The sequence below is a fragment of the Mobula hypostoma genome, chromosome 3 (assembly GCF_963921235.1).
Source record: "Mobula hypostoma chromosome 3, sMobHyp1.1, whole genome shotgun sequence".
Lineage (NCBI taxonomy): Eukaryota > Metazoa > Chordata > Chondrichthyes > Myliobatiformes > Myliobatidae > Mobula > Mobula hypostoma.
In genome coordinates, this window is record NC_086099.1 from 42641017 (window position 1) to 42656117 (window position 15101).

Here is a 15101-nt window from a genome sequence, read left to right on the forward strand (position 1 = left end):
CTAAGTTCGCATGCTAGGACACGCATGTCCCAATCTCACTGGTGTATGAGACCTGCTGGCTACGCTCACCTGGTTTACCTTGCCTGTCAAAATGCTGTACTGGTGTCTGGCCACTGTTGCATGTAAACAGCTACTTGGAGCCACAAGTGAGAGCTGAGTGTCCGGTGGGGACCAAAGATAACATTCAAGATGACTGTCAATACCTTCAAATTCTCTGTAATTCCTAACTTCTTGAAGTAATGAAATCATCTGATTTTCACTCCTCACGGTTTCTGGCATTTCCAAGACTGAATGCTTGAAACAGCGTTAAACAGAACAGATCTAAATTGTCTTACTGCTTATTTTCACCAATCATCAGTGACAAAACACACTGCTTTTTGAACACAAACATGCAACAAGCTGTTTGGTGTAAGCTTGGTGTAGTGTCTAACAACTACATGACGTGCACGCAAGTGACGCTAATTAGAAATTGCTTGGCAACAGTCTCCTGTCCCAATTAAGTGGCATATTTGTCCCAAATAAGCAGCTGCCCTGATTAACCAATGACCCAATTAACTGGAATCCACTGTACTATGTTTTGAACCTTCAGTAAAATTAACAGAATTCTAAACAATATTCCAAATATTGCCCAAGCAAGGATCTATATAACTGCAACAAGACTTTTCTACTCTTGTAAATCAATTGCTTTGTAAAAAGCCAATGACATTTATCTCTAAACTAATTGCTGCACCTGCAAGTTAGCTTTCCAGGACTCATGCATAGACCGCTAGATCCTTCTGAATAACATTTCTCAGACTCACACCATTAAAAAAAATTTCTTTTTCCCTGACCCAAATGAACTTGCATGTTCTCAAATTATATTCCAAATGACATTTTTCAGTCATCTGGAATATAATGAAAATAATGAATATGGAATATGTCCAATTTCCTTTATATCCTCATTGGACCATCCTGTAACATAAGTGAACATAAATAATATTCCCTTTCAAAGTCCTTGTTAAATATTATAAACAACACAAGTTTGAGATCTGTATTGAATACACTACTTAAAACTCAATAAAAATGTGAAATATGATTATACCTGACCACTTAAGACTGTGAAGAACTACCAGCAATTTCCAGCGATGGCACAGTATCCACTTATTTGATTTTTACTGCAAATAAATCCTTAGGAATTTAACTGTAAATTCTTATACAATTAACCTACCATTAGGAAGATTCAAACACAACCAATCCAAAGCAGAATGCAGGTCTCCACCATAAACAACAGTATTTTTCATAGCTTCTTCAATGTCTTGTGTCCGAAATGAAAACTCTTCCAAAGCCGTATATAAATCCTGAACAAATAAGATTCAGTTCAGAGGTCCACCTTAACACACAACTACTCTTTACATTTTCAACCAGCATTCAAATTAAAAACCTAATTAAATTTCAAGACTCAAAATATCTTCAAAGTTATAACCTTGAAAGAATGTTTACAGTGGTAACAGACAATGCCAATGAAAATGATTACGTAACAGCAACCCCCCCCCCCAATCCCGTCAAACACATCCTAACTTGGAACCATGCAGTTAATCTCAATATGCGGACTTGGGCAGTGTCAGAGTAGCTGTGAGTTTAAAGGGAGCAAGAAGTGTTCAAGCACTCCAGACTGTAACTCTATCCACAAATTCATACATGATCCTGATACCTGGTGTTCCAGAGTTCAACCCTGGCCTCAGCAGCATTCCTGGGCCAAATCTGGAAACCGGCGAGCAAGGAGAGACAGTGGGCAGATGGAATCAGTTGGAGAAGGGAAAAAGGGACCTGGTAGATTAAAGGTATGGGTGATAGAAAGATGGAATAAATTGGTGGCAGGGATGGAAAAAAGGGAAGTGAGAAAAGCTGGGTGGATCAGAATGAGAGAGAGAAAGGAAGATGGTATGAGGGCTATTTGAAATTGGAAAACACAATTTTCACAATAGGCTTCCAGGTGGAATATGATGTGTTGTTCTTCCAGTTTGCACTTGGCCTCACTCTGGCAGTGGAGAAGGATGGGGACGGATAGACAAGTGTGGCAATAGGAAGGGGAGCTGAAATGGCATCTGAGTAGGGGTTTGCTGATCATCTTCCAGCATCTGTAGCCTCTCGCGTCTCCACTTATCACTTTACAACCTTTTGCTCCCGACATTTGATTCTGTCTGCCCTCCCCCACACTTCCTGTCTCTGCTTATCCTTCTCACCCATCATCCACCAGCCGCCGTTTCTCAACATCGCCTCTCCCCCTCCAACATCAGGCTCCATCTGCTTATCATCCTTGTTCTCACCTGCTTCTACCCATCACCTGTCAGACAATGTGTCAGCCTACCACCTCCCCACTGTACTCTAAGTCCTGATGCAGGATATTGAATATGCTATTTTAATATAGTAGCATATTTTTCCAGTGAACCCATTGACTTGTTGGGTGTAGGAAACAGAGATCTGATATACTTAAAGGGAGCCTAGGGAAACAAAAGTGGGTGAGTTTCAAAGTGCAAGTTTCAGCTCATCTAATAAGCTTTCTCCAACTCTTAACCACCGCACATTTTTGGGCCACATTCCCAGTAATACAGTCCACCTCACAGATACAAGGATCCACTGATAGTTAGTTCACAGACAACTAATGAGCAGATTGAATGAAGAACCATTGAGATTTCTGAACAAGTGGATAGTACTTTATTGGAGCTCACTGAATCTGGTCAAGATGGCGCCAGTGAATAATGATTCTTTGGGCAATATCTTCCAGATTAGCGAATCATTTCAGTTTTTCTATGTCTTCTATTTATTCTTTTTAGCTTAATTTTGTTTTTTGAAACTGTTGGAGCCTTGGACTTACAGTCTGTAGTTTGATCAAGTGAGCAAGTGCTTTGGTGTCCCTGAGAAAATGCTAGGAGAGAAATGAGATCTTGAGCTACAAGGAGAAGCTCAGAAATGAGATGAGGGGACATGACTGACTATATTTCTCATCAATTAGAGCATTGAGGTAGACTGAAACATCGAGGGAAATGTGGAGGAGAGTAAGCGGTTTTCGGAGCTGGGTCCCAATGCTCTCTTGAAATTCTAAGATTTATGGATTGGTCTGTAGTTCATATTGGCCTCTTTCAGTTCAAATTTTTTTGTGCCCTCAGCCATTCTTTCTCGTTGTCGATTGGCAGGCTGGGGATTTGGGTGATCTGTTAGTCTTTATGCGAGGGAGGGGTTGGTGGTGTTTGGGGTTAGTGAGTTTTTCTTTTTATGCAGTGGGGATTGATGTCTTTCTTCAACCACTTCTATGGCTTTCTGAATTCTATGGCTATCTGGAGAAGGCAAATTTCAGAGTTGTATTCTGCATACATACTTTGATAATAAAATGAGTTTTTAAATCTTTTACTGTATCTTACTAACAATTCAAAAACAAATGGGTACTATTTTGCATGATATATTTACAAACCTTAAAATTATCTTGCAAGTTATTTTAAGAAAGCTGCTTGTGCCAAAATAGGCACTATTAAAATGAAACCTGCAATGTATTATAAAACCCAGACATCCCACCTCTCCCGGGAGTTCCTGGAGTCTCCCGCATATCAACAGCGGCTCCCTGATGCCCGCAAATTATATACAATATCCCGGAAATCGATTTTTTAAGAGAAGGAGAGGGGACAAAAAAAAAGAAAGAAAGAAAATGAATGAATCCTGCTTGAATTCTCTTTGTGCTAAGTAGACCTATCAGTTTTCTCTGTGGGCGGGCTTTACAGTCGACCTCTCTCTCTCTCTCCCATAGTCCATCCGTTCAGTTACTGCCATCTGTAATGACGCTGAAATGATTCGGACAACTGTCGGTGATGAAGTACAAAAGCGTGGCGAAGAAATTCCCAAGGCTGGCGGTGACAACCTGACTACTCCAGGCTGTCCTATATGGGCGGGGCACGTTGGCATCTTAAAGGGGATTAGAGCGGGGTTTAAATTGGAACAAAATTCCAAAATCGTCCGCTAAGACATCTTTAAAAACACGCTCGCAGCAAGCAAGTTCTTTGGGTTTTTTTTCCTGAAACACTTCCACATACAGGTACATCGAAGCCCGCGATGGGCTGGGTTTAAGTGCAACCGTTTTCAGAAGAAAAACCAACTTTAATAAATACCCGGCCCCCACCGAGGTCTCATCATTAGGACAGTGAACTGCTTACCTGTTCAACGCACTTTATATGCATTTTGAATTATACTTTATTAAATAATATGGTAATATATTGTTTTATGTGGTGTGCGTGATATATGTATTGTGGCTACACAGTGGTCCGGACAGAGGTTGTTTCATTTGTGGACAATCAGCCAGATGAGAATAAACTTGAACTTGAAGATACAGAACTTCTAAATCACTCATTTAAAATCCTCCATCTCGAAGTAAAAAAGTTCTGATCCCGACTATTGCTGGCTGGCTGGGTGTGGGTGTGTATAGGAGAAGGTAAGGGTCTTGTTTTGCTGTTGTTGTTTGTTGCTTGTGTTCTGTGTAGGCATGTCATGTTGGTGTCAGAATGTGTGACAACACTCATGGGCTGCCCCCAGCACACCCTGGAGTTGTGTTGGTTGTTTTTGCAAATGGCACATTTCACTGTATGTTTTGATGTACGCATGATAAATAAGTTAAACTGAATTTAAATCTGAATCATACTTGCAGCGTGTAAATTATGCCAAACAGCTAAATTATGTAAACAGTTATTTAACTTTGATACCATTTTAAGTTGATAATATTAATGAAATTCATGACTTCTATTTTGAGGTTATGCTTCTCCTGTGTAGGCTGAGGTTATTCTATTTGACATACAAGATCCAAGTGTCTTCCAGTAGAATGGAATGTTACCTGAGCACTTTGTTTTTGAGCTCCATACACAGATTTCTAGTTGCTCTTAAATAATACTATTGTCGGAAAACTAATCTGATATATAATATACAGATATGTATAAAATATATTATGTTTGAATATAATACTTTGTTACCTCTGTGAAAATATGAAGGAGGCTGGTAATGCTGACAATCACTTAGTCTTTTTCAGAGGTACAGTCGACGTTTCGGGCCGGGACACTTCGGCAGGACTAACTGAAAGAAGAGATAGTAAGAGATTTGAAAGTGGGAGGGGGAGGGGGAGATCCAAAATGATAGGAGAAGACAGGAGGGGAGGGGTGGATCTAAGAACTAGAGAAGGGAGAGGATCATGGAACGGGAAGCCTGAGGAGAAACAGAAGGAGGGAGGGGAGCCTGGAGGGTGGAGAGAAGGCAAGGGGTTATAGTGAGAGGGACAGAGGGAGAAAAAAGAGAGAAAAAAGGGGGGGAAATAAATAAGAGGTGGGGTATGAAGGGGAGGAGGGGCATTAACGGAAGTTAGAGAAGTCAATATTCAAGCCATCAGGTTGGAGGCTACCCAGACGGAATATAAGGTGTTGTTCCTCCAACCTGAGTGTGGCTTCGTCTTGACAGCAGAGGAGGCCGTGGATAGACTTATCAGAATGGGAATGGGATGTGGAATTAAAATGTGTGGCCACCGGGAGATCTTGCTTTCTCTGGTCAGAATTGGAATGGGACGTGAAAGCAAGATCTCCCAGTGGCCACGTATTTTAATTCCACGTCCCATTCCCATTCTGATAAGTCTATCCACGGCCTCCTCTGCTGTCAAGACGAAGCCACACTCATGTTGGAGGAACAACACCTTATATTCCGTCTGGGTAGCCTCCAATCTGATGGCATGAATATTGACTCCTCTAACTTCCGTTAATGCCCCTCCTCCCCTTCATACCCCATCCCTTATTTACTTAATATGTTTTATATTCCCCCCCTTTTTCCCTTCTCTCTCTTTTTTCTCCCTCTGTCCCTCTGACTATAACTCCTTGCCTTCTCTCCACCCTTGGGGCTCCCCTCCCCCCTTCTCTTTCTCCCCAGGCTTCCCATATCATGATCCTCTCCCTTCTCCAGCTCTTAGATCCACCCCTCCCCTCATGTCTTCTCCTATCATTTTGGATCTCCCCCTCCCACTTTCAAATCTCTTACTATCTCTTCTTTGTTAGTCCTGACAAAGGGTCCCGGCCTGAAACGTCAACTGTACCTCTTCCTATAGATGCTGCCTGGCCTGCTGCGTTCACCAGTATTTTTGTGTGTGTTAATAAATATGTGATTTTTTTTTCTTCCAAGTGCTTGATAGGAAAATTTCACAGTGATTTCCATGATCAGTAGCCCAAAATTCCGAAAAGATGCACCCAAAAGTATTCAGGAAGCAAAATCTTTGTTGTCCAGTGTAATTTGACCTGGAATAACTAGTTACTTTCTAAAGATTCCTAAAACCATTGAAATACCACTCAGCACAAGATCAAATATCATTACCTGTAGCTTCTTAGCTGTGAGTCTCCCAGATATGGTTCCTGATTTGCTGTGCTGTGTTTTGAATTGGTTGATCAATCCAATAACTTTTTTTTCCAAATCAGGTTTAATGACCACCTAAAAAGTTATAAATGATCTTTAAAAAGTTCCAATTAACACTGATAATGCATCATTACTTTCTTTCTTCCCAACATGGGTAATTAAATGCCAAATATTTAAATACCATTAACCACCACACATTGTATACTCTCACTGTTATGAATAAGAATACACAATGCAGTTACATGAAAGATCAAATAATGAAAGATCAAACAAATTAAAAAGAATTTGACTGAAAATAATATAAAATGTGCTTTTACTCCACTAGAAATTAATAATGTACAAGTGATTTTATCATGCTAAATTTTAAATCCAATTTTCATTTATTACAGAGTACATTCATTTCTTGTGGCAACTGCTAATAATAATTATATTGAAAAAGGATCTAGTGCTTTCTCGGTGTATTTGACAAATAAACTGCTCTTGGGCTTCCAGCTAGGTGCAGATATCGATTTTAACCAATGTTTCGATGACAAACTCTGCCATCTTGATCAGGGATGACGTCTAGTCTGGTGGTATTTATTCCCCCAACTGTCCGTCCCTCCTGATTGGTTAGTCCTCATCTAATCAGGTTTCCGCTGTCACACCTTGTTAACAATCACATTCCAGTTCTTATTTAAAGCAAGACCTTTGTCTTTGTTAACATTCTTTTCCTCTAGTTTTATTTCAAAGCTTTCTTCACCAGGAGGTCCCAAAAGCCTTTGACGTGGTACAATAGCTTTGTGCCGAAGTCACTCCTATGGCCATTGCAATATAGCAATTTAAACAAAGATGAAGGTCTCACTCTAAGAACTAGAATTTAATTATAGACATGGTGGGACAGCAGAAACCTGATCGGCTGAGGATTAACCAATCAGGAGGGACAGATTATGGGGGTATAAACACCACCGGACTAGACATGCCCAGGCATCATCCCTGATGAAGATGGCAGAGTTTGTCATCGAAACTTTTGTTAAAAATCGATACCTGAAACTGGCTGGAAGCCCAAGTTTATTTGTAATAATTATATTAGCATGCTTGTATCACAAGTGAGATATCACTGAAACACAGGAAATGAATAAATCACAACACCATGGATGTTTATACCATCATTTATGAATTTATGAATGCAAATTTTATCCATTCTGGAATGAATATAAGCTATTTACATTTTCCCACTTTAGAAGAATGTTCAAAGGAAACAGCATAGAAGCAGGGTTTATTCTGTAATTCTATTTCAGATCTAGAGGAATTTATTCTACTCAAGCAGTAAAAACATTTTTTGTCTTGCGAACATGTAATAAATGAGTAAAAAACAGCATGGTACTTCATTTCAGAAACTTGGTTCCGTCGAAGCACATCAAGAAGTATATTCCATGCAACCAAGGAAAACATTTCTACATTATTTTCAAAAATATTACTATTGTCACCTTAAGGATGGATCTGTCCAAATTTCCAGCAGCACTAAGTTCATTTAAGGAGGATGCACCAAAACTATATGTTTTCGGACCTAAGGAAAAGAAGATTAAAAATTAAGAGTCATTGAGTAATACACCATAGAAACAGGCTCTTTGGCCTATCCAGCCCGAGCCAAACTATTATTCTGCCCAGTCCCATTGGCCCGCACGCGGATCATTGCTCTCCATAGTGCTCCAATCCATGTACCTATCCAAAATGTCTCTTAAATGTTGAAATCAAACCCACATACACCACTTCTGGCAGCTTGTTCCACATTTTCACCATCCTCTGAGTGAAGAAGTTCCACCTCATGTTCCCCTTAAACATTTCACCTTTTACCCTTAACCCATGACCCCAGTGGAAAATGCCTGCTTGCATTAACTCTATCTATACCTCTCATAATTTTGTATACCTCTACCAAATCCCCCACTCATTCTCCTACTCTCTAAGTCCTAACCTATTATTTCCTTATAACACATATCCTAAAGTCCATGCAACATCCTTGTAAATTTCTCTGAACTCTTTCAATTTTATTGATATCCTTCCTGTAGGTAGGTGACCAGAACTGGGCACAATACTGCAAATTAACCCTCACCAACACTTTATACAACTTCAACAACCCAGCACCTGTACTCAATACTTTACTTTATGAAGTCCAATGTGCCGAAAGCTCTTTACAGCCCTATCGGCGGCATCATTTAAAAATAATTATGGATCCGCATCTTCAAATCCCTCTGTTCCACGGCACTCCTCAGTGTCCTACTCACAAATTCATGTCCTACCCTCAATGGTCCTCTCTAAGTGCAACACCTCGCACTTGTCTGCATTAAATTCCGTATGCCATTCTTCAGCCCATGTTTTCAGCTGGTCCAGGTCCCACTGTGAACTCTGATAGCCTTCCTTGCTGTCTACTACATGTCCAACCCTGGTGTCATCTGCAAATTTGCTGAACCAGTTTACTACATCATCTAGAACGAATTCACAAACAATAATAGATCCAACACCAAACCCTGCAGCACCCCACTAGTCACTACTAGTCTACTACCACTCTCTGGCTTCTCCCGTAAAGCAGATGTCTAATTTAATTTACTATCTCATCCTGAATGCTAAGCGACTGAACCTCCTTGACCAATCTCCATGTGGGACTTTGTCAAAGGCCTTGCTAAAGTCTATGTAGACAACATCGACTGCCTTGTCCTCATCAACTTTCCTAGTAACTTCCTTGAAAAATTCTATAAGGTTGGTTAGATATGACCTACCATGTACAAAGCCACATTGACCATCCCTAATCAGTCCCTGTCTATCTGAATACTTATAAATCTAGTCCCTTGGAATACCTTCCAATAATAACTTACCCACTATTAATCTCAGGCTCACCGGCATACAATTTTCCAGCTTATTTTTAGAACCTTTCTTAAATAGCTATCCTCCAATCCTCCAGCACTTCATCAACGACTAAATTTACTTAAAAATCTCTGCTAGGGCCGCTGCAATTTTTGCACTCACCTTCCACAAGGTCCGAAGGAACACTTTGTCACCCCTAGAGGATTTATCCACCCTAATTTTCCTCAAGGCAGCAAACACCCCCTCCATAATCTGTATACGGTCCATGACCTCGCTTCTATAGACTTTGTCTACTTCCTGAGTGTACGGGGTATCCAGGGAGGGGTAGCACCTCTGGTGGCAGATTAGTTGTGCTCCGCCCAGGGGTAGCTCATCCACCTGCCACCCAGCTCTCACCTGTGGCTCCAAGTAACTGTTTGCATGCAACAGCGGCCACACCACAGTACACCACTTCAATAGGTGGGCTAAACCAGGTAATGGTAGCCAGGAACCTCCAAACCCAGTGAGATAGGGATGTGCCTATCCCAGCATGCAAAGCCACTTCCAACGGACTAGGCGGATAAAATCAACTACAAGATCCAACGGCCAAGGTGGTGCTACAATGCTTCATAGAGAGCAAATGGCATGACTAGGCACAGAAGGCGTCATGGCTATCCACTGCAGCCAAGGTAATTTCCAGTCATGGTGATTTTTCGTATCCTTGGACCAAGATTTTTGAGGTCTGGAGAGTGGAACTACCCTAGTGCAATGGATTTTTCCACTATAAAGCTCCTCCCACACAGGTTACGTCATTTTTGGAAACGATGGACAGCCAACACATCTCCCGAGCAAAATACAGATACAAAAAAAAATCCATTTAAGATCTCTCCCATCTCTTTTGCCCTTCTGTATAGATGTCCAATATGATCTTCAAAAGGATCAATTTTATCCCTAGCTGTGCTTTTTCTCTTAAAGTATCTGTAGAACTCTTTGGAGTTCTCCTTCACCTTGATGCTCCAGTAACCACATGCCTTCTTTTCGCCCTCCTGATTTAATTCTTAAATTAAGTCTGCAAAGACTGGTCAGATGCCAAGTAAATAACTACTTAGGATGCACCATTGTAGAACGTTCTCCACTAACAGGTCAAAGGTGAAAAGTTAAAGATAGAAACATCTTCCATCAGTCAGCTGTGGGAACGCTCACTAAAGATTGGCTAATGTGCAGTCCTATTCTTTGCTTCTCAAATATGAGGGGTCCTGTGCTGTAAAGCTGGACAGCATTTAGTCTGCAACTTGTACATTATATTACAGAAATTCCTGACAATGACCACTGCAAACAGGGGATTATAACCCCACCTGCAGGGATTAGTTATCACAGCCAAACATCACCTAAATCTGGGTATGGAGTGGGGGATGACTATTATGAGAAATTTAATTACTTAGCACAACCATGTAAAAGTTTAGGTTAGAGGCTGAAGTATTTCATCATGGATGATTCACAACCTGACTCCAAAACCTTTCTGCCACCATGGCACAACTTAAAAGACAATTTAGTATTCTTCACTCTCCCGGATGAGTACAGCTCCAACATTCAACATATTATTAAGAAAACCACATTCACTGACATTATTAAAAGAGCTGCTAACTCACTAGCAACCTTGTAGTCTCTATTATCCAGAAGGATAAGGGGTAGAAGGCTTATGAGAACACCAAAAATGGCAAGTTTTCCTTCAAGTAGTACACCTTTCTCAATTTTGCATTGCATGCTATAAAGTTCCAACCCCCATAAAAAGATTCATCACAAGAGCTTGGTTAATTATCAAATTAACTACAGTAAGCTCTTATGGTGATACCAAGATGTTTCTCTTTCTAAGCTACTGCCCTCACTCAATCTTCGCGCCACCATAACCGGGACAGAGTTCCCCTCATCCTCACCTACCACCCATGGTGGTAGGTGTGTTTTCCCCAGTGGCAACTCATTTTAATTCTTCTTTCTATTCCCATTTCAACATGTCATTCCATGGCCTCCCCTGCTGCCACGATGAGGCCATCACAGGTTGGAGGAGCAACAACTCACATTCCATCTAGGTAGCTTCCAATATGACAAAAGAACATCGATTTCTCCAAATTCTGGCTATTTCTCCCATCTCCCAATTCTCTCTTTTTCTATTCCCCATTCTGGCTCCCTTCTCATCACTTCACCTCTCACCTGCCTATCACCTCCTTCTGTGACCCTCCTCTTTCCCTTTGTCTCATGGTCTACTCAAGTCTATCACATTTCCTCTTCAGCCCTTTACCTCGACTGCCTATCACCTCTCAGCTTCTCACTTCATCTCCCCTCCCCTAGCCACCCACACCCCCCTTTAACTGGTTTCACCTATCACTGCCAGCTTGTACTTCTCCTTGTCCCCACTTTCTTACACTAGCTTCTTCCCTCTTCCTTTCCAGACTGATGAAAGGTCCCAGCCTGAAACAGCGACTGGGTTCATTCCTCTCCCTATATCAGGGGTTCCCAACCTGGGGTCCACAGACCCCCTCAGATTACTAGCAGGAGTCCATGGCATAAAAAAGGGTAGGGAACCCCTGCCCTAGATGCTGCCTAACCTGCTGAGTCCTCCAGCATTTGGTGAGTGTTGCTCAGTATTTCCAACATTTGCAGAATCTCCTGTTCATATTTTACATCTTCATGCTGCTAACCATTGGTTTTCTCTACTCCTGGTGAGATCTCAAAACCCTATTTCATTGACTTTTTTGTAGGGGTTGTGTGCACATAGAGGATATGGGAAGGACATACATAGACAGCATTTTCAAGGTAATATAACTATTAACAAGGTTATGCTCATTAACCCAATCTAGCAGGCTGTGAATCAGAAAGAGCAGCATACTCCCTTGTGGTGGTGATTTGCAATACTTTCAAGGTAGTAGACCCAATTAATAGACTTTATGATGCTGTTGTCAAATACAGCCTACTTACCACCAACAGCAATTAAACTTCTTTAAACGGTTTGTCTGATTAATGGCTTATGATATTGATAGAGCACCATACTGCTCTCCCGTTGCAAGATTTCCTTACGTTTATATCCCAATCTCTCGGCCATAAAAATCATTCACCATTTGCTTCCTTCACAACGATCCTAGGTGAGGAGACAGCCTCACCAGTTACTTCACAGGAAGCCGGCGAAACGCCTGCTGCACTGGCAGGCATTTCCCACTCTTCAAGCTGAGCAAGATTTCCCGACTGGGCCTGTTCCATCATTAGCCCCGGGCACTTCAGCAACCAACGATCTCTAACGCGCTGTCCCAAGGACGGTGCCCGCTCCTTCGCTGTATGTACCGTACCTGCTTTAACTTTATTCTCCTTGGTAGCCGGCTTGGCGACAGTTGGCCGAGAGTTCTGGGTTTTCCCATTAGTAACTGGCTGAGCCGTCTCCGGCCGCTGGACCCGAGCAGCCGCCGACACCACCGCCTCATTTCGCCTCTTCTTCTTCCCCCCCATTCGCCGCCTTCCCTCCGTCAGCCGCGACCGCCGGCGCCCGCCCCGCACTCTCCGTGGCACCAACACCGAACAAAGCCTGCGGCCGCCGTACGCATGCGCAGGTGCCGACGTCACGGGTCCGGTCCGCTCCGCTCCGCAACACGCGCCGGACCGCAGCGTCCCCGGATTGATCACGCGCGGTGTCAATTATTTCCTACACCCCTGCCAATTAACGTGATGGACTAATGCCTTCTGGTCGCTGGATTGCAAGCTTGGAAATATGCCGGGTCACTGGAAAAGCCTTTGCTTCCAGAATGTGTACAACATAGTAATTATATTTAAAACGAGAAAACCTGCGGATGCTGATACTCCAAGCAACACGCACAAAATGCTGGAGGAACTCAGCAGGCCAGATAACATCTGTGGGAAAGAATATGGAAAAGTCGACGTTTCGGGCTGAGATTACATTTTAGAATATGGATGACATTCTGCCCTTACTAGTCTCAACCATACAGACCCAAGTAAACACACACTGAATATAACAGAATCACATAAAGATTATAGCATAATAAAATTACAGACCTTGCAACAATGGGATATTACAAGCAAAAATTTAATAATGCTAACAATTAAATAATAGAGCAACACACACAAAATGCTGGAGAAATTCAGCAGGCCAGGCAGCATCTAGGAAAAGACTACAGTTGACCTATTAGGGCAGAAACCCTTCGGTGGACCAGAGGACAAAAAAAGCTAGGGAGTAGATTTAAAAGGAAGGGGGAGGGAAAAGCGAAACACAAGGTGATAGGTGAAACCTGGAGGGGGAAGGATGGAGTAAAGAGCTGGGAAATTGATTGGTGAAAGAGACAGAAAGCCATGGAAGGAAAAAAAGGGGGATTACCAGATTTTCTCTTGTTTGTAATTAATTAAATACCAGACACACATTCTTTTATTTTTTTCCTTTAAAAGGAAATCACAAAAGTCTTTAGTGGCATGTAAATAATAAACAGCTTAGAGATGACATATGCTTAGAAAGGAATACAAGAATGGGGAATAAGGTACTTTAAATTGGGAAAAAAAACATTTTGAGAAGTTTGGGTGAATCAAGAAAGGTCAGAATGTAAAAGACATTGTGTTGATGAATGTAATAAACTTCTTGATGAAGTATTAGAGATGGCAGGAGAGAATGCAATGAGTGTACATTTGACAAATATCACATTAGAGATAGCTTAACAAAAAAGAGGCCGAGGCCTGAAGAAGGAATCTTCTCATTTCAATCTGTCTTTCCATTCCCATGTTGACATGTCTGTCCATGCTCTCCCCTACTTTCAAGATGATGCCAAACTCATATTCTGTCTTGGTAGCGTCCAACCTGATGGCATGAACATGAATTTCTCTGACTTGTGTAATTACTCCCCTGAATCCCTTTCTCTGTTCTATCTTTTTCCATTCCCCGTTCAGGTAACCCTCTCATCTCTTCTCACCAGTCCATTGCCTTCCTCTACTTCCCCTCCTGCTTTTTTTCATTCCATAATTCACTGTCCTCTCCTACTAGATCCCTTCTTCCAACTATAATTTCCCAACTGCATCCCACCCACCTTCCTCCTCCTCTGATCTTACATGTCACCTGCCAGCTGGTACTCCTTCCCATTCCTCCAAATTCCTATTCAGACTTTTAACCCCTTCCTTTTCAGTTCTTATGAAGGGTCTCAGCTAAAAACAACAACCCTTTACTCCTCTCTATAGATGCTATCTGACCTGCTGAGTTCCCCCAGCATGTTGTGTGTTGAAGTTGAGGCTTCAGATATGAAGATCATAGGCATTGTTGTTCTTCAGTGGTCAGTGCTTTTCAAAAATTATGTATTTCTATATATGAAGTAAACTAGCAGGTAGAATTTAATAGATTATTTCAGGTGGCAAAATTTAAGAAAGGGCAATTTGCAGGTATAACATGAGGCTTCAGTAATGGGTATAAAAGCAGGAAGGTTATGCCAAACCAGTATAAATCTCTGGTTTACAGATTGGATTTCCAACATCTGCAGATCTTCTTTTGTTCGTAAATCTTTGGTTAGATGGGGATCATAATGGATTCAATAGACCGAATGGTCTTCTGCGCCTTAACATGTACGGCTCTTTATTTCATTGAAAGATTTCAGCATCTGTACAACTGGCTTCGAGGAATAGTTTGGTCACTGAATTTTCAGCCGGAAGTCAGAATGCGCAGTTTATTTTGTTTCTTCTCAGCCACCATTCTGGCCTCAAAGGATTGTGGGACTTGTGGGTCTACCGGGAGAGATGGCGGATGCATTTGGGGATGATCTGTTCAGCGTGTTCGAGGAAGATTCGTCGAAAAAAAACAAAGGAGGGGATGGTGGTGGAGGGAACCCCAGGTAAGTAAGACTCGCTGC

At 41.8% G+C, this 15101-nt stretch overlaps 2 protein-coding genes across 3 annotated transcripts in view; one reads left to right on the forward strand and one right to left on the reverse strand.

Annotated features, from left to right (window-relative positions):
* dhx29 (DEAH (Asp-Glu-Ala-His) box polypeptide 29) overlaps positions 1–12783 on the reverse strand; it is an 85196-nt gene extending 72413 nt beyond the window's left edge. For both annotated transcript variants that reach the window (XM_063042926.1, XM_063042927.1), the window contains exons 1-4: positions 12558–12783; positions 7869–7948; positions 6364–6477; positions 1208–1337 (exon numbers count right to left, since the gene is read on the reverse strand). In XM_063042926.1, coding sequence (XP_062898996.1) covers positions 1208–1337; positions 6364–6477; positions 7869–7948; positions 12558–12714 — 481 coding nt within the window. In that variant the 5' untranslated portion in view covers positions 12715–12783. The remainder of the gene's footprint in view (positions 1–1207; positions 1338–6363; positions 6478–7868; positions 7949–12557) is intronic.
* Positions 12784–14975: 2192 nt separating this feature from the next.
* mtrex (Mtr4 exosome RNA helicase) overlaps positions 14976–15101 on the forward strand; it is a 119316-nt gene continuing 119190 nt past the window's right edge. Inside the window, exon 1 of the mRNA XM_063042929.1 lies at positions 14976–15083. Within this exon, the coding sequence (XP_062898999.1) occupies positions 14989–15083 (95 nt within the window). The 5' untranslated portion in view covers positions 14976–14988. The remainder of the gene's footprint in view (positions 15084–15101) is intronic.